At 49.1% G+C, this 22,251-nt stretch overlaps 4 protein-coding genes across 9 annotated transcripts in view; 2 read left to right on the top strand and 2 right to left on the bottom strand.

The window, feature by feature from the left end:
- Nucleotides 1-1,342: 1,342 nt before the first annotated feature.
- LOC115413529 (uncharacterized) lies at nucleotides 1,343-3,546 on the bottom strand. 2 transcript variants are annotated; one of them, XM_030126437.1, is made up of 4 exons: nucleotides 2,850-3,546; nucleotides 2,288-2,482; nucleotides 1,997-2,207; nucleotides 1,343-1,891 (listed from the first exon to the last, which is right to left on the bottom strand). In XM_030126437.1, exons 1-4 carry the CDS (start codon nucleotides 3,511-3,513, stop codon nucleotides 1,654-1,656), a joined length of 1,308 nt encoding a protein of 435 aa, XP_029982297.1. In that variant the 5' UTR covers nucleotides 3,514-3,546; the 3' UTR covers nucleotides 1,343-1,653. The 2 variants fall into 2 exon arrangements, with proteins under 2 accessions (XP_029982297.1, XP_029982298.1); XM_030126438.1 differs by having other exon boundaries at nucleotides 2,288-2,479.
- Nucleotides 3,547-3,996: 450 nt separating this feature from the next.
- cinp (cyclin dependent kinase 2 interacting protein) lies at nucleotides 3,997-7,603 on the top strand. 4 transcript variants are annotated; one of them, XM_030126440.1, is made up of 6 exons: nucleotides 4,008-4,140; nucleotides 6,048-6,077; nucleotides 6,212-6,371; nucleotides 6,485-6,608; nucleotides 6,751-6,880; nucleotides 7,065-7,603. In XM_030126440.1, exons 1-6 carry the CDS (start codon nucleotides 4,134-4,136, stop codon nucleotides 7,265-7,267), a joined length of 654 nt encoding a protein of 217 aa, XP_029982300.1. In that variant the 5' UTR covers nucleotides 4,008-4,133; the 3' UTR covers nucleotides 7,268-7,603. The 4 variants fall into 4 exon arrangements, with proteins under 4 accessions (XP_029982303.1, XP_029982300.1, XP_029982304.1 ...); XM_030126444.1 differs by having other exon boundaries at nucleotides 7,028-7,603; XM_030126442.1 differs by having other exon boundaries at nucleotides 4,082-4,140; nucleotides 6,048-6,053.
- Nucleotides 7,604-8,502: 899 nt separating this feature from the next.
- znf839 (zinc finger protein 839) lies at nucleotides 8,503-17,329 on the bottom strand. Its single transcript, XM_030126140.1, has 11 exons — nucleotides 15,882-17,329; nucleotides 14,730-15,179; nucleotides 14,012-14,533; nucleotides 13,095-13,220; nucleotides 12,895-13,008; nucleotides 12,722-12,814; nucleotides 12,146-12,292; nucleotides 11,934-12,038; nucleotides 11,771-11,858; nucleotides 9,675-9,792; nucleotides 8,503-9,509 (listed from the first exon to the last, which is right to left on the bottom strand). The coding sequence occupies exons 1-11, from the start codon at nucleotides 16,632-16,634 to the stop codon at nucleotides 8,897-8,899; spliced, it is 3,129 nt and encodes a 1,042-aa protein (XP_029982000.1). The 5' UTR covers nucleotides 16,635-17,329; the 3' UTR covers nucleotides 8,503-8,896.
- A 1,438-nt stretch (nucleotides 17,330-18,767) lies between these two features.
- The window catches only part of tecpr2 (tectonin beta-propeller repeat containing 2), a 76,663-nt gene continuing 73,179 nt past the window's right edge, over nucleotides 18,768-22,251 (top strand). For both annotated transcript variants that reach the window (XM_030126139.1, XM_030126138.1), the window contains exons 1-4: nucleotides 18,768-18,855; nucleotides 19,831-19,949; nucleotides 20,672-20,812; nucleotides 20,927-21,055. In XM_030126139.1, the coding sequence (XP_029981999.1) occupies nucleotides 19,848-19,949; nucleotides 20,672-20,812; nucleotides 20,927-21,055 (372 nt within the window). In that variant the 5' untranslated portion in view covers nucleotides 18,768-18,855; nucleotides 19,831-19,847. The remainder of the gene's footprint in view (nucleotides 18,856-19,830; nucleotides 19,950-20,671; nucleotides 20,813-20,926; nucleotides 21,056-22,251) is intronic.

The following is a 22,251-nucleotide window of genomic DNA, read 5'->3' as shown; positions in this document are numbered from 1 at the left end:
TAAGTGAAATAAAAATTTTGACCAAAATTTCATTTTTTGGAGCATATTTTACTTTTTTTTTCTCACCGGGGGGGTGGTGATGACCCCCCTCGAAAGTTGCTTAAACCACACTTAAATACCTCACAAATGACTTATTGATGTTTTGGGGATGATTTAGAACTATTTTTAGATGAAATAAAAATTTTGACAAAAATTTCATTTTTAGGAGCATGTACTATAGTCTTATGTTCAATTCAATTCAACTTTATTTGTATAGCCCAATATCACAACAAGGTTATCTCAAAGGGCTTTACAGAGGCAGCTGGAGTAAACAACAGTCAAATAAACAGCAAGAAAATGAGTAGTGTCCAGGGCATCCCCCGTCCTTAGACCCTCCTTCTCGGCAAGGAAAAACTCAAAACCCAGTGGGAAAAGGGAGAAACCTCGGGGAGAACCACAGTGAAGGAGAGATCCACTCCCATGGACGGACAGGCTATAGATGCACCAGGACTGATGGACGTCCATTTGCAGATGTAGTTCTAGTCTGCAAGGATGCAGTAGGGTGGACACATGGGGGGTCTATCCCGCTGGATGAGACAGGCAGGAGCGAGGAGGCCCATCCACAGTGGTGAGGCCAAGGATGTCCATCCAGGACAGGTGAGGGAGGGGGTCAGGACACAGGACAGGGCAGGACACAGATGAATACACTGTGTGAATACCGTTATGTTCAACCACCGGGGGGGCTGATGACCCCCTTAAAAGTTGCTTAAAACACAAATACTTCAGAAATGACTTGTTGATGTCTTAGGGATGATTTAGAAGTGTTTTTAAGTGAAAAAAAATTTTGAACAAAATTTTAGTTTTAGGAGGACATACTATAGTCTTACGTTTTACCACCGGGGGGCGCTGATGACCCCCCCTCAAAGTTGCTTAAAACACACTTGAATACCTCACAAATGACTTGTTGATGTCTTGGGGATGATTAAATACCTCACAAATGACTGATTGTTGGGTCCTGGATGTTTGGTTAATGATGCCGGGTTCTGGATGTTCAGTTCTGGATTTTAGGTTCTGGATATTAGGTTTGGGATGTACAGTTCTGGATGTACTGTTCTGAATTTTGAGTACTGGATGTTGGGTTCCTCATTAGGTCCATTCTGGGTAAATCTGTCGACATTTGCTTTTAATTATTGGGTCGAAAAAGATGAAGAGCATCAGAAACTAAAATAAACCCAGTTTCATGGAGGCCCCCCCCCCCACACACACACACACACACACACACAGACACACACAGTTTCATGGACACCCCCACACACACAGCCCCCACATACACCCCCCCCCACCGTGTAAGTAATTTGACTGAACCTTATTTTGGTGAGAACGTGTTCATACAAATGCAGCGTAGAACAACAGAACCTTTATTCAGATACAGTGATTCTGTTCGGACCAACAGAACCTTTATCCAGATACAGTGGTTCTGTTCGGACCAACAGAACCTTGGTTCTGTTCATGTCCATCAGACGTCCATCGTGTGACCTTCAATGACTCTTTGTTGTGTTGGACAAATCTAAACTGTCTCAAAATTTTTTCCATAAATATTCATAGAACTGTTCCACTGAAGGGGTGGGCTTCTACCTGGCCCCGCCCCTCCATGACATCACAGCAGGTGTGAGGTCAGGTGACACACGGGCAGGTGAATAGGTCTCTGTGGGTGGTGTTCAGGACTCTCACTCTGTGATTGGTCATCTTCTGGAGGTCAGAGGTCAGCTGAAGCAGGTGGGGGCTGGGCTGGTAGACCACCCAGCTCGGGTTCGAAGGGTCCGGTCTGTAGTATGAGTCCAGAACCTCCAGAGTGTCCAGAACCTCCAGCTGCCGCAGGGACAGGAAGTCCGTGTCCGTCACATGATGATGTCTAGAACAGACGAGAACACGCCTCCAGAGGATCAGAACCAGTACCTACACCTGCACCTGCACCAGTACCTACATCTGCACCGACACTGACCTGTCCAACACTTACCTGATGTGTAGTGAGCGGAGGCGGGGAAACAGCTGTGGGAGGAGCCGGATGAGGCTGGAGGAGGAGCCCCAGGGTTCCAGGTGCAGGTGCTCAAGGTGAGGAAGTCTGCCAGAGACCACCTGCAGATCCTCAGGGGTCAGATCCACACAGAGTGTCAGACTGAGGACGGACGGAGGGAGGAGGTCCACGTACACTGCCAGGGGATGGCCTCCTGCAGAACCACATCAGAACCCCATTAGAACCCTGCTAGAACCTGACCGGACCCCCGACCGGACCCGGACGTGGACTCACCATGGACACTCAGGCTTTGGAGGCGGGGCAGCGCGCTGAGCCAGGTCCGCAGGTGACAGGTGGGTCCAGGTACGGAGTACAGGTGGAACACGGATAGCGAGCGCAGGCCAGACAGTGGCACCAGGGTGGCGGGCGTCACCGCTGCATCGTAGTTCAACAGCTGGAGGTCCAACAGAGGCAGAGCTGCACCACCTGCTGGAGAACCACAGTTTACCTGCACAGCACTGGACCTACAGGGACCTCTGCAGAACCACATGAGAACCTCAGTGGAACCACATATAGAACCTCATGGACCTCAGTAGAACCACATATAGAACCTTATGAGAACCTCAGTGGAACCACATATAGAACCTCATGGACCTCAGTGGAATGTAATCCACGTGAACCTCATTCTAGCCTGGTCTTAGAAACTCATTAGAACTTCATGGACCTCATTAGAACCTCATGGACCCCATTAGAACTTCATGGACCTCATTAGAACCTCATGGACCTCAGCAGAACCTCAGTAGAACCTCCTCTCAGGTGCAGGAGGGTTCTCTTCCTGGTGTGTTCAGTGGTTTACCTGTGAAGTGGACGGGACTGAAGCAGTCATGTGACAGCGTCCTGTAGGTGATCATGGTCCATGACAGGTGTGTCAGGTGCGTCAGGTGCGTCAGGATGGTTCTGAGCGCGCTCAGTGGCAGGTTGAGGCTCCCGTCGTGGTGGACCAGCAGTGACCTCAGGTGGGTGAGGCGTGTGACGGCGGTGAGCAGGTGTGCCGGCGCACAGGTGAGGCGCACGTTACACAAACTTAGCTGGGTCAGCTGACTGCTCACAGGCAACAGGAAGTCAAAGGTCACCAGGGGGGTGGAGCCTGCAGTAAGGCACAGGTGCGTCAGCAGTTCAAAGCGCCGCAGCTCGTCAACCCTGCCCTCCTTCCAGTCGTCCAATCGCAGCGCGTCCAGGTGAGGCAGCCAGGTGGCCAGCGTCTTCAGGTGTTTGCGTCGTCCAGCGGTGACCGCCACTCTGCCAACGTGCCTCTGAGCCAGAGAACGCCAGAAACGGCGGTTATAGATGGAAAAGTGGCGGAGCCGGACGGCGAATCCGCGCCACAGGGGGCGGGACTTATCCAGCAGGTGCCGGAAGTGGGAACAGGTGAGACGGACGCTCAGCTTGTCGGACCAGGACAGGAAGCTGAAGACCCGCAGCCACAGCTCCTCCGGAAGCTGCAGCGGCGCCAGAGTCATGAGGTCAGGGGTCAGGCTGCGGACACTGAGGATCGGACCGGTCACCTTGAGGGAGCGTTTGAACCGCCTGCAGTTTCCGAGTTGTGGACGCAGATGCGGTGTGACGATGACGTCTCACTCTGGTCACGTGTTCAGACTCCGAACCCACGTTACTTTAGGACATTTTATTTATGCCGTCAAATTGTTACTAATGTGTCATCCGCTTGAAAAGTGTTTTGGTTTCTACGTCATCATTGATCCAGTCCCGAACCGAAATCCACATGTGTCGAATATTTTCAGAAAACAGACAGAGTAAGACCTCGTCACTCAACCAGAGCTCGTGTGTGAACTGGCGACAGTGTCGGTAAATGACGAAATGACGTCATCGCCAGCCCTCTCGGCCTTAAAGGAGCCGTCAGGGTTGATGATGATCACACGATAAAAGCAGCGCGTGAAGTGAACGGATAATCAATAAGTTCTAATGTGTGAAAGTGGAGGAACAGGGCGAAACAGACCCAACCGAGCAGAACCCTGACGAACGTCACTTCCCGTTCCTGTCACCGCGTTTACATCCGGTCAAACACACGAAGAAGAAGCGAACGGGACTATCCGGTCACGTGACCCACGGGTTTGCTCCTCAGATGGAAGGTAAGTGATTAGAAATCTGTCTGTATGGGTGTCTGATCGATAATGGGTCAGCTGATCGGTTTCTGATCCGTTTATTATGGATCCTTGAACTGGATCAACGTATGAACGGGATCAGATCAATAACGAGCGAAGCAGTTCGGATCCTCTGCTTTGAATCAGAGCCCTGTTAAAGCTCTACCTACCGAGGTGGCATTTCTCACAGCACTTAGTAAAAGTTTGAACATGAACAACCCGCCTCCCTCCAAAGCCCCGCCCGCTCATCCCAAGTCGTCAGAAATGGACGCATGGTCAGAGCCCCGTTCGGCACTATTTGACGCAGGGGGTACCCCTTCTGCGTCGGATTTCGACGCGGAGGGCAGCCTGATAGAACTGTATGTAAATCCCTCAGTGTCATTGACCTCTGATGCTCCCCTTCTCTTACCTGATGCGCGTGATGGGAGCGGAGGTAGAAGTGGAGGTTCGGTCCACTTCATCGTGTCCGTAGACCCCTCCCTCAGTAATCAGATCCATCATCCACCTGCTGCGGCCCCTGTTTCATCAGTAGACCCTGAATTTAAGGGTCTGGTCTGTGCAGCGCTGGGTCAGTGTCTTCAGCTGATGAGGTGCCCAGCACGCGCACTGTGAACGCGCGGCCTCCGCGAATTTTCCGTGGACATTTGAGGTTTCATAGTCCATACATTTATCATCTTACATAATCGTACATTGTGTGACACCAAGTACATGTACCTGGATCAGTACTGCGGTCATAAAAGCTGAGCTTCCTGCAGACCTGTCTGTTCAGTCCAGTACACAAGACTTCCGGACTTTTATCTCCATCCTTCATTCATCAGACTCCTGTTTGTTCCCCTTAGTTGTTGTTTATGTTCATAAATCCGTTCCACATGTGCATTTGAGTTTTATCCATACACATCCTAGACAGTAGATTGTGGTCGGTGACAGGAGGAGCAGCGCGAGTGAAGCGTCAGATTCAGAGGGACACATATCGGATGTGAGACAGCGATAATGGATCGGATGCTGAACGGCCGTAATGTATGATTGACAGGAGGCTCAGCCAGGTTCGACCAATTATTTCATTCGGACCGACTAAAATGATTGGTCAGACTTTTATCAGAACTATATGAGAATTAAACATTTTTGAGTTTCAAAACCTGGTGGATTTCTTTTATATTTTAGTTTGACACATGCTTATTAGGAGCATTTTAAGATGACAAAAGAAAAGTGTAAAAATGCCACATCATACGGTATAGCTTTAACAGAGTTACCACACACTCTAATGCAGGGGTGTCAAACTCAGATCCTCGAGGGCCGGTATCCTGCATGTTTTAGATGTTTCCCTCTTCCAACACACCTGATTCAAATGACAAGCCTATCATCCAGCTCTGCAGAAGCTTGATAACGGCCGTCAGGTGTGCTGGAAGAGGGAAACATCTAAAACATGCAGGATACCGGCCCTTGAGGATCTGAGTTTGACACCCCTGCTCTATTGTGCCCGCTCTGGCGATCACATGGTTCATGTCAGTCTGAATAGTTCCAAACATACCCAGCACTGTCATGTTCCTCTGTTTGACAGAAGGTCAATCTAACATACCCGTTGTGTCTCTACTGTGTATACTGTTGTGTGTGTTCTACTTCTGAGTAGTGGGCATGACCACTGAAAGGACTAACTTTATTACTGTGGAAACAGACATTTAGGGCTAAAGGTTGGTATTAGCTTGGATAGGCTACGTACATGAGTGGTGCTTTCCTTGCGGTTCGTGTTGTTTGACAATAATAATAAATTATTCTTCATATGTTAGTGTTCTTGTATCTTGTGACTCATTTTTAATGTTTGTATATTTATAATAAATCATTGGTTTCAGTTTTCAAATGGCTTCATTTAAAGCTGTTTTTTTTTTTCTTTTTTACAGATGCAGGTTTGGAATCAAACTTCCGTTTCAGTTCGTTTTTCTGTTTTTACTTGGCATCTGTTTAATTATTGTCGACGTTTGGTGTTTTTGTCGTCTGTTTTATTTGGAGTGAAATCTACAGGTGTGTGTTGTTATTTCCTTTGATCATGTGACCTTGTGTCCAGGTGAATTGCCATCAAACAGGAAGTGCTCCGCTCTGACAGGAAGTTCCCGAAAGATCAAAGACAATGCGGCCGACTGGCACAACCTGCTGCTGCGATGGGAGCGACTCAACGACCACGGCTTCGACGTCGCACAAAACATCGTCAACCTGCGACTGAGACGGTGAGACGCCTCAGACCAATCAGCATGCACCAAGGCCTTGGACCAATTAGCACCAGTTTCAGTGGAAGGTTGAGTGTTTGTGGGGTTTGATGTCCATGTTTCCTCATGTCCAGGTCTGAGTCTCAACACCTACAGCTTCAGGCAGATGAAGCTTTGCCCCCGTTGGAGCCCGCAGGCATCTCTGTGGCGACGCTTCAACAGGACTGTGACAAATTGCAGGAGGTTTACGACAAAATGGTGAGACAAAACACATCAACTGTGAAAATACAGAAGGGAACCTGTTTGGAAACGGGACCTCAGGATTAACACCCCCCTCTTTCCCTCCCTCCCTCCCTTCCTCGCTCCCTCCCCCTCGCTCTCTGATTGGTCACCATATCAGGTTGCCTTGGTGACGAAGATGGAGCGTCTGGTGGTGTCTCAACATGGCATCTCCGAACTTGAACAGTTTCAGTTTGGAGTCGAGGGACGGAAGACGCCGCTGTTTCACAGCTGGAACGCCAAGCACTTTGGTAAGAAAAACCAGAACATGAACCAGCCTAGACCTGGGTCAGACCGGGGTCAGTCTGGTCCTGGTCCTGACTCAGACTGGGTTCAGTCTGGCCCTGGCTCAGTCTGGTCCAGGTCCTGGTCCTGGCTCAGTCTTGTCCTGGTCCTAGCTCAGACTGGTCTGGGTCCATCTGTGTCCCTCTGCAGAGGACGTGTCCGTCTTCCTGTTGGACTCCTTCCAGTCGGAGCTGCGGCTGAAGGGGGCACTGCTGCAGGACTTGGCCCATACTGTGACCTCTGACCTCCACGTGGTCCATCTGTCCTGCTGGCTCCTCCAGCCCTTCGTCCCCCCTCAGGTCCGACTGATGCTGGAGGCTCTGCTGCTGGAGACGGGGCACCGCCCAATTTGATCACATGTCCAGAGGCCTCAGATGGTGGACATCAGTGGATGGGGCCACCAGCACGTTTTGGACAGATGCAGACACTGATGCAGACGCAGACACTGATGCTGTGGGACATTTGTGTTTTGAGGACGGTCTGGTCCAATATGGCGGCACCATGGATGACGATGGTAATGACACTGAAGGAGACACTGAGTCATCAGTGTGTGACATCATCAGGGTCCTGACCACACCCACGTGTCCCTCTGTGGGGCCAGTGAGAACATGAATCCTGTGGGTGTGAATGCATTGGAGTTCTGCAGTGTGACGTTCAAATCCTCATTAAACTAAACATTTGAATGTTCAGCATTTGAACCTTTAATGTTTCAGCGATAATTTGACTTTAACGTGGGTTGGAGAAAATGGTTTATGCATCACTGGTCCACACTGGGATTACACCCCCCCACTGGTCCACACTGGTATAACCCCCCTACACACACAGGTCCACACTGGGACTCCCCCCCACACACACACTGGTCCACACTGGTATATACCCCCCCACACACACACACACACGCTGGTCCACACTGGGATTACACCACCCCCACACACTGGTCCACACTGGTATTACACCCCCACACACACACTGGTCCACACTGGTATTACACCCCCACACACACACTGGTCCACACTGGTATTACACTCCCCCACACACACTGGTCCACACTGGGATTATACCACCACACACACACACACACTGGTCCACACTGGTATTAACCCCCCCCCACACACACACACACACACACACACTGGTCCACACTGGTATTAACCCCCCCCCACACACACACACACACACAGGTCCACACTGGTATTACCCCCCCCACACACAGGTCCATACTGGTCCACACTGGTATTACCCCCCCCACACACACACACACTGGTCCACACTGATACCAGTGGGCGGCTATGGCTCAGTTGGTAGAGCGGGTCGTCCAATGACCAGAGGGTCGGCGGTTCAAATCCTGGCTCCGACTGTCCATATGTCGAAGTGTCCTTGGGCAAGACACTGAACCCTAAATTGCTCCCAGTAGAGTGTGAATGGGTGAATGAGGAATTGTAAAGCGCTTTGGGCACCAGTACCACCAACCCCCCCCCCCCCCCCCCCCCCACACACACACACACACACACACACACACACACACACACACTGCCCCCTCTGTGGTATTACACCCCCCCCCCCCATTCAGTGCCCCTTGTTGCTCAGGTGAGTTGAACATCAGTTTATTGGAGGAACACATTCAAACAAACCATCTTTCTGTTTCCTCCAGTTTCTTACAAACATTTGGTTCATTTTTCACTGAACAAGTTTTTATAAAAAGTAATAAAATAGTGCAACTGTTTTAAATGTGTTTTTTTCAGGTTTATCTACATATAAACATGGAACTAATGTTTCAGTCTGAAAGGAACGAAAACAAACCCACAGAGCATTCATTAAAAGGAACCAGAACTAAAGCCCACCTGGGTACGGAACCAGAACTAAAGCCCACCCGGGTACGGATCAGCAGGTCCGACGCCCCCGTCAGGTTCAAGACCCAGGTCCACCAGAGGATCAGGGTCCTAGAGAACTAGGTTGACTCAGATCATGGACCAGGACCGGGTTCACTGAGGAGTTCTGACCCCGTCTGAGGCCTCGATGCCCAGCAGGGCCTGGACCGCCTCCAGGGGGACGCCCTCGGGGGTCTGGATGTGCATGGTGGTCCCGTCGGGCCCGTTTACGATGACGATCCGGTCTGATCCGGGCTCCGCCAGCTGGACCGTCAACCCTTCAGTCTGAATGTAGATCTCCTGACCTTCCTGGACCTCTTTGGTCTCACAGACTGTTGAACTGGTCTCGGACTGAACTGGGCCCTTGTGCGCTGGTCTCTGTATGGAACAGGACTCTGGTGTGTTGGTGTCCATGTGGGTCTCAGGTTCAGGTGTGTTGGTGTCCATGGGGGTCTTGGGTTCAGGTGTTTGGGAGGATCTGGACCCTTGTGCATTGGTGGATCCAGTCTCAGGGATGCCGGGGTTCTCTGGACCCAAATCCAGAGCCTTCTCCAGCTCCTTCATCTGTGCCGTGATGTCACCGGTGTTCAGGACCTGGTTCTGACCCTCCAGCAGGTCCCCCTCCTGGGTGGTGGTCTGCAGAGGCCTGTCCACCTGGTTCTGGTTTTGGACGGGGGTGCCGTCCACAGGTGTTAGGGGAGGCAGGGCCAAAGTGGGACTGGAGGAGCTGGAGGATGAGGAAAAAGGAGGAGTTAACGTGGACTTCAGGTTCTGGTGTGGACCTGTTCCCTAAAGTGAACCCAGATCCTGGTCTTGGTGGATCTGGATTAGACCTGACTGAGGGGGTTTTACATCATGGAACAGGACCACTGGGATCCTGGTCTGGACTCACCTGGACACAGAGTCTGCGGACAGGAGTCTGGGTCCACATGGACTCTGCAGCGGAGACATCGAGACCGAGCAGGACTTCAGAGGCAAGGATGAAGGAGTGGGCGGGGCTGAAGGGGGTGCTGTCATCCCAAACATGGGACACAAAAAGACAAAACATGTTTGTTTGTTTAATTTAATTATTTGTTTGTTTGTTTCTTCATCTGTTTTTTCTTTTTGTTTGTCTGTATCTGTTTTTTTCTCTTTATTTTTCTGTTTTTTATCTGTTTTTTATGTTTATTACCTCCGCCAAGGAGGTTATGTTTTTGCCAGGGTTTGTTTGTTTGTTTGTCTGTTTGTTTGTTTGTCTGTCCGTTAGTGTGCAACATAACTCAAAAAGTTATGGACAGATTTGGATGAAATTTTCAGGGTTTGTTGGAAATGGGATAAGGAAGAAATGATTAAATTTTGGTGGTGATCGGGGGTGGGGAGGCCCACGGGGGGGCCCACTGATCAGCCTTTGCGGAGGTCTGCGCTCTCCGAGTGCTTCTAGTTTTTATCCGTTTTTTTCTCTTTATTTTCTCTGTTTGTTTTTCTCTTTTTTATCTGTTTGTTTTTAATCTGTTTTTTAGCTTACCGGCCAACAGGCCATAAGCTATTGTCGTCTGTTGGTGTCTGTCGTTGGCGTCTGTCATCCGTTACAAAAATTTCTATCGTCGTCTTCTCCAAAACTACAATTCCGATTGACTTCAAACTTGGTATACAGCTTCTTTATGATGATGTCAACAAAAGTTAGTGAAATTATTTGGATCCGGATCTGATTATGGATTCAGTGTGACTTTGAAAAATTTTTCCCCATTATAAGAGATAGGAAGTGGATTGATGCAATAACTCAGTAAACATAAATGATATCCAGCGTAAATTTCTACAGTCCAGCCCTGATGGGGAGATGACCAAAACATAGTGTCCACATGCTGATCAGGATCTTCTTCTGGATCCGGGAACTTACGGAAAATTTAACATGGGCTCTTATGGGGAAAAAATTTCAATCATCTTTTTCTCTGAAACTCCAGTTCTGATGGACTTCAAACTTGGTATACAGCTTCTGTATGATGATGTCCACACAAGGTATTGAAATTATTTCAATCCGGATCTGATTCTGGATTTGGTGCGACTTTGAAAAATGTTCCCATTATAAGAGATAGGAAGTGGATTGATCCAATAAATCAGTAAGTATCAATGATATCAAATTGGAATTAGAATTTTTTACAGATCTGATTGGAATATGACCAAAACATGGGCTATTTCTGTAATATAATAAACACACATAACTGGGTTTGACACAAAGCTTTTAATTTGGCCGCTAAGCTAAAGGGCCATTGGTCCTATTTTTTTTATGTTTTTCTCTTTATTTTTGTCTGTTTGTTTTTCTGTTTTTTTCTCTTTATTTTTATCTCATTACTTGTTTTTATGTGTTTTTCTCTTTATTTTATGTTTGTTTCTTTGTTTTTTTTCTCTTTATTTTTATCCATTTGTTTTTATCTTTTTTCTCAGTTTTTTCTTTGTTTTTCTCAGTTTTTGTCTATTTTTATCTGTTTCTTTGTTTCTCTTTATTTTTATGTTTGTTTTTTTTCCTCTTTATTTCTCTCTTTGTTTTTCTGTTTTTTTCTCTTTATTTTTCTCTGTTTTTTTCTCTCTTTATTTTTCCGTTTGTTTTTTCCTCTTTGTTTTTCTGTTTTTTCTCTGCTTTTCTGTTTTTTCTCTTTATTTTTATCTGTTTGTACCTGTTTTTGTCTCTTTATTTTTATGTTTCTTTGTTTTTCTCTTTATTTTTATCCATTTGTTTTTATCTATTTTTCTCTTTATTTTTATGTTTGTTTTTATCAGTTTTTTCTCTTTATTTCTATCTGTTTGTTTCTTTGCTTTTTCTCTTTATTTTTCTCTTTTTGTTTTTCTCTGTTTTTTTCTCTCTATTTTTCTCTGTTCATTTGTTTTTTCCTCTATTTTTATCTGTTTGTTTTTCTCTGTTTTTTCTCTCCTTTTATCCATGTTTTCTCTTTATTTTTATGTTTGTTTGTTTTTATCTGTTTTTTCTCTCTTTATTTTTCTCTGTTTGTTTACCTGCTCTGGGTGTTTCGATGCCGTTCTGATGAACCGGAACACTGTTCTCCATCTTAAATCTCTTTGATGGCGGCAGCATCTTGGAATTCTGGGAAACAGAGTTTTTGTCGAGGTCAGTCAGGGCTGCGGGGGACGGTACCTGTGCTCTGTGACGGACATTTACCTCCATGTATCGGACGTTCTTATTGGTCAGGCTGGAGAACGGTGACGCTCCAGGAAGCACCTTCATCCGGTTCACCTCGTCCAGGATCCCCAAGCACCGGGCCACCTGAGAACCAGGACGGGACCGGAAACACAGCGTGATGAAAACCTGTATGGCAGGACCCGGTGGAATCCACAAGAACCAGGTAGAACCCACAAGAACCCGGTCCTCACCTCGATGTTGCGGACCTCCAGCGGCACGGCGCCCCCCTGTGGGCTGATGATGTATTCCTGAGCAGCCTGCCTCACCTGGGTCTGAAGAGACTCGAACTCTCGGTAAATGTCTGGAAACCGAGTCCGAGTGGGAACGCTGCGCTCCACCTGGAACCAGGGTCAAAGGGGTCAAAGGTCACCTGTGGAACCAGTTCAACCATCATCAGCACGACTGGTTTTCAGAGGGGTCAAAGGTCACCTGTGAAACCAGTTCAACCGTCATCAGCCTGACTGATGTTCATAGGGGTCAAAGGTTACCTCTGGAACCAGTTCAACCGTCAGGAGCCTGACTAGTGTTCAGAGGGGTCAAAGACCACATGTGTTTGACTATGGGGTGTGTGTAGCTGTAGTTGACCTCCACCTCTCCGTGGTCCAGGGGTTTGTGTCGGACCTGTTTGTGTTCTACGGTAAGCTCCAGGTGGTTCTGGACCCACCTGGGACCGTCTGGACTATGATCTGGACTCTGGTCTGGACTGGTCCCTGGTGGTCCCAGGTTTGTAAATGTGTGGTTGTGGGTGGGTGGGTGGTGCGTCGTACCTTAGCCAGCAGCAGCTCCCACAGACTCAGGACTTTGTTGAGCCGCGGTAGGACTACGTCCATCAGGTCCTCATCCTCACACTGGTCCACCAGCTGGAACACAGGACACGCCTGTTGTCATGGTGACACCGCGTTTTACACCCACCCTTACTCCCACACTTCCTGGGTCTTACCTCCTGAAGTCGTGCTCTCCTCCTCTCCGCCTGCTGCTCTGCTGTCACCACGGTAACACCAAGCTTTGGAGGTCGCCCTCGACGGCCCCGCCTACCAATGACACCCACCGCCACCTGGACAGCCAATCAGAGCAGAGGATTATTCAGACATTTCATTTGTTATACATAATTATATGTTGGACTTTTAAAATGACGCTCACCCTAGGAGGCGGTCCCAGTGATCGGCCTCGCCCCCTGCCCCTCCCCCGGCCTCGTCCTCGGGGTCTACCCGGTCCTCGGTGATGCAGACCCCTGAGTCCAACAGCGGCTGAGGGACCGCCCTCCACCTGATGACCAGACAGGAAGGAACAGTTAGTGAGGAACTGAAGGAACCAATGGAACCGAAGGAACCAGAGGAACCAGAACAACCAACAGAACTAAAGGAACTGAAGGAACGAGAGGAACCAAAGGAACCACAGAAACAAATGGAACCAAAGGAACCAATGGAACCGAAGGACTGATGGAACCAATGGAACCAGAGAAACCGATGGAACTGAAGGAACCGATGGAACCAGAGGAACCAATGGAAATGATGGAACCGATGGAACCAAAGGAACCAGAGGAACAGAAGGAACTGATGGAATCAAAGGAACCAGAGGAACCGATGGAACCAGAGCAACCAATGGCACCGAAGGAACCGATGGCACTGAAGGAACCAGAGCAACTGATGAAACTGAAGGAACTGATGGAACCAGAGCAACCAATGGCACTGAAGGAACCGATGGCACTGAAGGAACCAGAGTAACCGATGGAACCGAAGGAACCAGAGCAACCGATGGAACCAAAGGAACTGATGGAATCAGAGCAACCAATGGAACCAAAGGAACTGATGGAACTGAATGAACCAATGGAGCCAGAGGAACCAAAAGAACCAGAGCAATTGAAGGAACCAGAGCAACCGAACCAGTGCCCCTTCACTCAGATATGTATACACGACGGAGCTACAAGTCAGGAGTCAGAGGCTGAAGGTCATAGGGTAGAGGTCAGAGGTCAGGGGGTAGAGGTCAGAGGGTAAACTTGTGCTAAAATAATGATGTGTCATTTCTGGTGATAATCATGGTTTGTTTTGTTGCCGTACTTTGTGCGTTGCCGTGGTGAGAGGTTTCTCTGCCTCCTCCTCCTCCTCCTCCTCTCTGTTGGCCTCTGCTGCTGTCGTCTCCTGTGATTGGCAGTCGTCCGGTTGCCGTGGCTCCGTGTCTTCGGGCAGTTGGGGCTGGCCGTGGCTGGGGTTCAGTTTGTAGTGTCGGTTTAGTCCTCCGGGTCCAATGTAGGCCTTATCGCAGCTCTGACAGCGGAACGACCGGGACTTATGGCTGTAGGTCATGGATGAGGAGGGGGAGGAGCCATCCTTCTTCCCGCCCTCCTCCTCCTCCATGCTCATGTCCGAGTAGTCGTCGGAGTCGGACTGGTGCGAGTCGGCCAGATCCTCTGTCTTGATGAACTTGTAGTCCTTGGCTTTGTACTTTGGGGGTCTGGAGACTCGTCCTGATCTGGTCAGGACCTTCACTGCCTTCCTCTCCCTCTTCTTTGCCTTTTTCTCCTTCTCTTTGTCCTTTGGGGGCGTGGCTATAGTGTTGGCTGGAGTGTTGCTGGGTGTGGCCTACGTTGATGGAAAACAGAATCACAATTATACAAAGACAAACATTACAATACTCTGTGGAATCAAACCAACATGGTGGACTTCCTGTTTGGTGGAGGTGGGGGGGTCTCTTTGATCCAGATCCATCTCCACACCATGGTCTCAGGGCCGGTCCCAGAGCCGGTCCCAGGTTGTTCTGTTCTTGTGTGCATCCTACCTGTGCGGTGGCAGCGGCAGGTTTAACCGGACTTGGACTTGTGGGCGTGGCTCCGTTGGCTGTGGTCTTCAACAGTGGAACAGGTTTACTAGTGACGGGGGGTGGGGTCTTTATGGAGGTTGGGATCTGGAGTCGCAGTGGGGAGGCGGCCACTTTGGGAGCAGGGATGGAGCTTGTGAGCTTTTGGACCAATGGGAGCAGAGACCCGACAACAGGGGAGGGGCTCTGGAGAAGCAGCTGGATAGGAGGGTCTCCTGGACTCTGCTGGAGGAAGATCTGGCCCTGCTGACCCACCACAGGCTGGATGTGGATCACCTGAGCGCTGCTCACACTGCCATTGGCTGACAGCTTCACCTGCGGCTGACTGACAGCCAGTGTCTTCTGCTGGGGGGCAGGGTTAGGCTTCACTTCCTGTTTAGGAACCTGGATTTGGATCCGGACCGGTTCCGTCTGCGGACACAAAACCAGAATCATAATCTGGAGAGAAATGATCCATGAAACCGATATGACGTCTGATGGTTTGATTAGTTGGACTCGGAATAATCATTTCATTTGAAGGGTTCTAAGAGGAAACAGGGTTCTAAGAGGAAACAGGATTAAACAGGGTTCTAAGAGTAAACAGAGATCTAAGAGTAAACAGGATTCTAAGAGTAAACAGGGTTAAACAGGATTCTAAGAGTAAACAGGGTTAAACAGGCTTCTAAGAGTAAACAGGGTTAAATAAGGTTCTAAGAGTAAACAGGGTTAAACAGGGTTCTAAAAGTAAACAGGGTTCCATTGAGAAGACAGAAAACACATTTTCATATGGACCTCAGAGTTACAGATCCAAAATCCATTTTTCAGTCTTTTGTCATTTTTCGTTCAACTCAGAACAGTTCTACTGGTTAAATATGTGGTTAGTCACATAGGACCCCACAGACCCCGACCCAAACCCAGTCCCACACACCCACTCCCAGTCCCACAGACCCAGTCCTACAGACCCAGGCCCACAGACCTCAACCCAGTCCCAGAGACCCCGACACAGAGACCCCGACACAGTCCGACAGACCAATCCTACAGACCCAGTCCCACAGACCCTCTTGATCCGTGGGTTCTAATTGGTCCACACACTAGTGAAAACCAGGACCTTCAGGTAGATCCATATGGACTCACCTTCTTCTGGACCACCTGGACCGAGCTGCCGGTCTGCATGGCGACTTGCTGGGCCACGCTCTTCAGCTGCTGGGAGGCGTTCTGGGTCTTGGATCCGACTGGACCGTCGGCCGGACCCGGACCGACTGCCAGTACCCCGGTCTCCGCCCCAGCCTTCTGGCCAGTCTGGACCACCTGGACCGGTTTCTGCGGCTGCTTCTGGGTCTGCTGAGGGACGTGGACCTGCTGCTGGGCCCGAGTGACCTGGTTGATGACCTGCTGTAGCTGGCTGGGGTCCAGAGCCGGGCCGTGGACCGGCACGGTCCGGACCAGCGGGCTGTGCTGCAGAAGGTGCGCCGCCTCGGTGTCGGACACCTGGACCAGCTGCTGCTTGGTCAGCTGCTCCAGCAGAAGCTGCTGCTCCTCGGGGCTGAGGCCGGAGCCTTCCACCAGGCTCCCGTCCGGCTGCACGTAGATGATGGTGGTGGTGTTGACCAGGTCCGGGTTCGGGCCCAGGCTCAGCTCCGTACCCACCAGGAGGCTCTGTTCTTCGTTGCAGCTCTGCAGAAAGTCCGCCAGCGGAGCTCCGCAGCCCGCCGCGGGCGCGCTGTTCCCGGGCTGAACGCTCTGGCCGCCGGCCGACGCCGACACGCTCTCCCCGTGCTGAGCGCTGTGGGCGGCGGACAGAGCCGGTGCCGTGTCCCGGGGCAGAGCCGGTGCCTGATCCCGGGGCTGATCTGTTTTTGTTCTGCTGTCATCCTCCAGGTCCGCCATTTTGGATGTGAGGCTAACTGCTAGCTTAGCACACCGAGAGCCAGACGGAGATCAAACCGACTGGATCGCCGCTCGGTAGGACGAATAACTCCGGTGCAGTGGACTGCGCGTGTGCAGGAGGATGGACCGGTCTGCTGAGTCGGAGCCGGAGGGGGACATTAACGGAGCGGAGGTAAAGGTAGCGGGGAGCCGTTAGCGGGGTCCGTTTTGAACTAGCCTAGCATAGCCCTCCGCGGGAGCGGGAGGAGCGAGTTCCCGAAGTGGAGTTCACAGCGGAATTGATTTAGTCCGGTACGAGAGAAATCCTGTTCAAAGGCAGATTTCAGAGTAACATATCCACCCAAGCAAAGAAACCAGCAGCTTCCAAAAGCCACATTCACTCACCAAACACCAATGAAATGTACAGAGACAGAACAGGACCCAGCTGTTCTGTAGAAACAGGAAGAAGAACCACGTTTAGAGAAATTAAACCAGAAAGATTCAAAACGACACAAAAACACAGAAACAACGTCAATTTAACAAGGTCATTTTAACGAAAACCGCTTCTGAAATGTTAATAAATATACCAGTGTCAGATCTAAAGCCTGTTCTACCTTCTGATCACCTTTTCATTTGGGTCTCATCCAATAAACTGACACTGAAGGTTGGATTTCATAAACTGGAAGGATAGATCCATGTCCTGGTTTTCTTTGTAGTCTGGGTTCATTTCTAAGCATGTCCTCACACTGCAGGTGCATTATACATACACTACGTTTATATATATATATATATATATATATATATATATATATATATATATATATATATATATATATATATATACATATATATGTGTGTGTGTGTGTGTGTGTGTACACAATAAAAACTATACCATCTGATAGAGTACAGATGTTCTGATGTATGAACTTAAAGTGGAACCTTCTGGACTTGAGTCCATGCAGATGAATTCAGTGTGAAATGTTCTATGAACTGTGAGTTCCATGAAGACAGACCTCACACAAGTCCAGTCCGTTTTGACAAGAACCAAGAAGGAAAGAACACAATTACACACACAAGTCTGTACTTAACAACTGGGAAAATGTAGATTTGGAAATAAACATATTGATTTAAAGTCAAACTCAAACCAAATGAAATGAACCAAATGAGTTAAACTAATATGAACCATATGATCTAAATAAATAGTAAAGCACAAAATCAGAGATTACAGATATGTTCTTGTTACTTCTTGATATGTAATTACCGTTTCCATCTTTTTGCACAGTTACACACAAAGATTTATCTCCTATAAATAACTTTGTGTTTTTGATCTTGTAACAAAAAGAATATTTATTTGTTCAAATGTTTTATCTCAGTAAACATTTCAATGGTATTGTCTTATTTTGTTTAACTGAATGTTTTTAACGGATTTTTAATGTCACTGAACATCAGTCATATAAAGCATGGAACGTTTGGTTTTTTTTTTGTTTTTTTGTCCAGATGTGCAGAACTGGTCACAAAATAAACTAACAGTAACAATTCAAGATCAACATGATGTGAACACAAATCCGTCCTTTTGGATTCCCACCCTTCTCATTCTGGATAAATACTACAAACACGCAGAAAAACAACAGACCAGCTGGAACTATGTGAAAAATCAAATACGTTTGTCCTCTGACTCAGACTCAGACAATTCCATCCAACTGCTGAAACTGTTTATGAAGCTGTTGAAATGTATTTATTATTTTGATGCCTTTATTTAGACTCCTTGTTTGAAATGGAGGCGGTTCCATATTTGATTCATTATGATGAATATTGCATCATTATTTTAATGCCTTGAGTTTTTGGTTTTCTTTGTAAATGCTGATGTGTGTAGTGCTTTGTCCTTTCCTGTTGTTGACTTTTTTTTTTTTTTTTCAACACTAAAAAGGAAAAACAGAAGTCAGTCTTATTCATACAGTCTGTGTTCCTCTTCTTTAACCCATCTCCAGACACAAACACTTAATTATTATTTCTTCCTACTTTGTTTTCAGTCCTTTCCCATCCTCCTCCTCTGCCCTGCTCTGTTCTTCTGTTCCTGTTCTTCTTATAAATAAAGGTTTGAATGGCTGTAGTTCCTTTCTCCTCCTTCAGGGGCGCTCTTTGTTTTCCTGCTCCGTCAGTGTCAGGCCCCTCTGTCAGCTGCTCCATCAGGGATGTTCTGCTGCCGTCCGCTCACCTGGACCCGGAACCCGAACTTTAAGCCGTAAGTCGCTCACCTGAGCACGCACTGCTCCTGCACCTGCTCACGTTCCGGATCCGGAACCGGCCCATCGGCGGCAGCCCGGTCCGGATGCAAGCTAACCGCACCATCCGATGTGTCCGTGACCGGGCGGGTCCGGGGTTCGGTCTGCTGCCAGGGTCCGGACGGGCCGGCGTCTGCAGCCGAATCACCACCGAATCGAACCCCGTGAACAGAACCCGCAGTTTACTCAAATCATCTCGTATTTTAATTAAAGATGACAATGTCACGTGATTAAAGGTGCGCGTAAACATTAGAAACGGTGGGCTCCGGTTCGGCTCCGGTTCCGTCATGAAAGGGATGAAACCACGTCTATCACTGGGTTGTAGAAACAGTTTTACTGACGGTTCGGTTGGAGTCGGGCTAAGACTCGGTTCTTTTAGAGTCAGTCCACCGGATCATCACTTGAGTCCCGGTGTTTTCTCTCTTTTCTGATGATCACATATTACTTCCGGGTTCTGTCTCTTCAACCTGGTTCGGTTCGGTTCAGTTCGGTTCTTCTAGAGTCGGTTAAAGTCTCTGTTTGCTGCAGTTGTGTGTTCGGTTCCGAACACAGAGCAGTTCAACCAGATGTTGAGTAGAACCGGGCCAGAACCGGCTTTAAATAGTCCTGGTCCGGTTCAGACCGGATCAAGCGGGTCACGGGGCCGGTCACAGATGGGGTCATGGGGGGCGGGGTCACGGGGCCGGTCATGGGGGGTTCATTGGGTGCTGGGGGAGCGGGGGGGGGGGGGGTTGTCACAGGGACCGGTCACAGACGGGGTCACGGGGCCGGTCATGGGGCGGGGGGGGGCGTCACGGGGGCCGGTCACAGACGGGGTCATGGGGACCGGTCACTGGGGGGGTCATTGGGGGGGGTCACAGGGGCCGGTCATTGGGAGGGTTTGGGTTAGGGTTAGGGTCAGCTCCATGTGTTCTAATGTGATGCATCTGTTTTAGGACCCGTTGACTTTGACATGTCCAACATGGCTGCTCCTCTGTCCCACATGGCCGCTCCTCCGTCCGTCCTTAAAGAGTTCTGTCCTCTCTACTACTTACTGAACGCCATCCCTGCCAAGGTAAGCTCAACTGGACCAGAACCAGGACTAAGCCAGACCTGGACCATAGCCAGGTCATACCAGAGTAGTTCCAGAGTGTTTGTGTGCTCATGGTGTTCTAGTTCTCCGTTCCTCCTCATTGTTTGTGTGCTCATGGTGTTCCTGGTTCTCCGTTCCTCCTCATGGTGTTCATGGTTCTCCATTTTTCCTCATGGTGTTCTGGTTCTCTGTTCCTCTTTAGTGTTTGTGTGCTCATGGTGTTCCTGTTTCTCCGTTCCTCCTCATGGTGTTCTGGTTCTCCGTTCCTCCTCAGTGTTTGTGTGCTCATGGTGTTCTGGTTCTCCATTCCTCCTCATGGTGTTCTGGTTCTCCGTTCCTCCTCATGGTGTTCTGGTTCTCTGTTCCTCCTCATGGTTTTCTGGTTCTCCATTCCTACTCAGTGTTTGTGTGCTCATGGTTCTCCATTCCTCCTCATGGTGCTCTGGTTCTCTGTTCCTCCTCATGGTGTTCTGGTTCTCCGTTCCTCCTCATGATGTTCTGGTTCTCCGTTCCTCCTCATGGTGTTCTGGTTCTCCGTTCCTCCTCATGGTTCTCCTGGTTTTCGGTTCCTCCTCTCAGGTCTCCTGGTTTTCTGTTCCTCCTCACGGTTCTTCATTCCTCCTCATGGTTCTCCGTTCCTCCTTATGGTTCTCCTGGTTCTCGATTCCTCCTCACGTGTCTCCTCGTTCTCCATTCCTCCTCAGGTGCAGAGGGGGTTCCGCTCGGTACTGGTCTACCTGACTTCTCTGGACATCAGTTCGGACTTCGTGGCGGTGGGCAGCAGCATCGGCATGTTGTACCTGTACTGCCGCCGCCTGGCACACATGAACAAGTACAGCCTGGAGGTCAGAGCCGCCTGCCCGCTCTTCTTCTGTGGTGGGAGGACACGCCCACTCTTCTTCTGTGGCTGGAGGACACGCCCAGCTGACCTTCTCTAACACTGTGGTCTGTGTGTTCAGGGGAAGTGCGACGCCATCACGGCCGTCAAGCTGCTCAGCTGTTTTGATGATCTGGTTGCCATGGGAACAGCTTCAGGCCGAGTGGCGGTCTTCCAGCTGGTTTCTCCACTTCCTGGACGCAACAAACAGGTGAGAAGACAAACAGATCGGTTTGACCTCTGACCTCGGTGTGTTTGACCTCTGACCTCTGTGTGTTTGACCTCTGACTGCTGTGTCTGTAGTGGAGGTGTTTCAATGTGTTTGACGTTTGACCTCTGTATGTTTAACCCCTGAGCTCTGTGTGTTTTACCTCTGACCTCTGTGTTTGCCCTCAGTGTGTTTGACCTGTGACCTCTTTATGTTTGACCTCTGTGTGTTTGACTTCTGTATGTTTGACCTGCGTGCGTTTGACCTCTGTGTGTTTGACCTCTTACCTCTGTGTGTTTGATCTCTGTGTGTTCGACCTCTGACCTCTGTGTGTTTGACCTGTGACCTCTGTATGTTTGACCTCTGTATTTTTGACCTCTGTGTGTTTGATCTCTGTATGTTTGACCTGTGTGTGTTTGACCTCTGTGTGTTTGACCTCTTACCTCTGTGTGTTTGATCTCTGTGTGTTTGACCTCTGACCCCTGCGTATTTGACCTCTGACCTCTGTATGTTTGACCTTTGACCCCTATATGTTTGACCTCTGACTTCTGCATGTTTGACCTCTGTGTGTTTGACCTCTGACCTCTGTGTATTTGACCTCTGACCTCTGTATGTTTGACCTTTGACCTGTGTGTGTTTGACCTCTGACCTCTGTATGTTTGACCTCTGTGTGTTTGACCTCTGACCTCTGTGTGTTTGACCTCTGACCACTGTGTGTTAGACCTCTGACTGCTGTGTCTGTAGTGGAGGTGTTTCCATGTGTTTGACCTCTGACCTTTGTTTCACCCCTGACCTCTGTGTGTTTAACCTGTGACCTGTGTGTGTTTGACCTGTGTGTGTTTGACATTTGACCTGTGTGTGTTTGACCTGTGACCTGTGTGTGTTTGACCTCTGACCTGAGTGTGTTTGATCTCTGACCTCTGTATGTTTGACCTGTGTGTGTTTGACCTCTGACCTGTGTGTGTTTGATCTCTGACCTCTATATATTTAACTCCTGACCTCTGTGTGTTTGACCTCTGACCTCTGTATATTTGACCTGTGTGTGTTTGACCTCTGACGTCTGTATGTTTGACCTATGTGTGTTTGACCTGTGTGTGTTTGACCTCTGACCTTTGTGTGTTTAAGCCCTGATCCGTGTGTGTTTGACCTTTGACCTCTGTATGTTTGACCTGTGTGTGTTTGACCTCTGACCTCTGTAT

Source organism: Sphaeramia orbicularis, chromosome 22 (assembly GCF_902148855.1).
Source record: "Sphaeramia orbicularis chromosome 22, fSphaOr1.1, whole genome shotgun sequence".
Classification (NCBI taxonomy): Eukaryota; Metazoa; Chordata; class Actinopteri; order Kurtiformes; family Apogonidae; genus Sphaeramia; species Sphaeramia orbicularis.
Note: the sequence above shows the minus strand (reverse complement) of the source record. Positions and strands in the feature narration are given on the sequence as shown.

Excerpts from the sequence above, each read along its gene's own strand:
- LOC115413529 (XM_030126437.1), bottom strand. The coding sequence starts at position 3,513 with ATGACTCTGGCGCCGCTGCAGCTTCCGGAGGAGCTGTGGCTGCGGGTC. Across the intron at positions 2,483-2,849 it reads CAGTCCCGTCCACTTCACAG|CAGGTGGTGCAGCTCTGCCT; the intron begins GTAAACCACTGA and ends GTGGTTCTCCAG. Across the intron at positions 2,208-2,287 it reads CCAAAGCCTGAGTGTCCATG|GAGGCCATCCCCTGGCAGTG; the intron begins GTGAGTCCACGT and ends GTGGTTCTGCAG.
- cinp (XM_030126440.1), top strand. Across the intron at positions 6,609-6,750 it reads AGGAGGTTTACGACAAAATG|GTTGCCTTGGTGACGAAGAT; the intron begins GTGAGACAAAAC and ends TCACCATATCAG. Across the intron at positions 6,881-7,064 it reads CTGGAACGCCAAGCACTTTG|AGGACGTGTCCGTCTTCCTG; the intron begins GTAAGAAAAACC and ends GTCCCTCTGCAG.
- znf839 (XM_030126140.1), bottom strand. The coding sequence starts at position 16,634 with ATGGCGGACCTGGAGGATGACAGCAGAACAAAAACAGATCAGCCCCGG. Across the intron at positions 12,293-12,721 it reads GGGAGCTGCTGCTGGCTAAG|GTGGAGCGCAGCGTTCCCAC; the intron begins GTACGACGCACC and ends CCCTGGTTCCAG. Across the intron at positions 12,039-12,145 it reads TGGAGGTCCGCAACATCGAG|GTGGCCCGGTGCTTGGGGAT; the intron begins GTGAGGACCGGG and ends CCTGGTTCTCAG.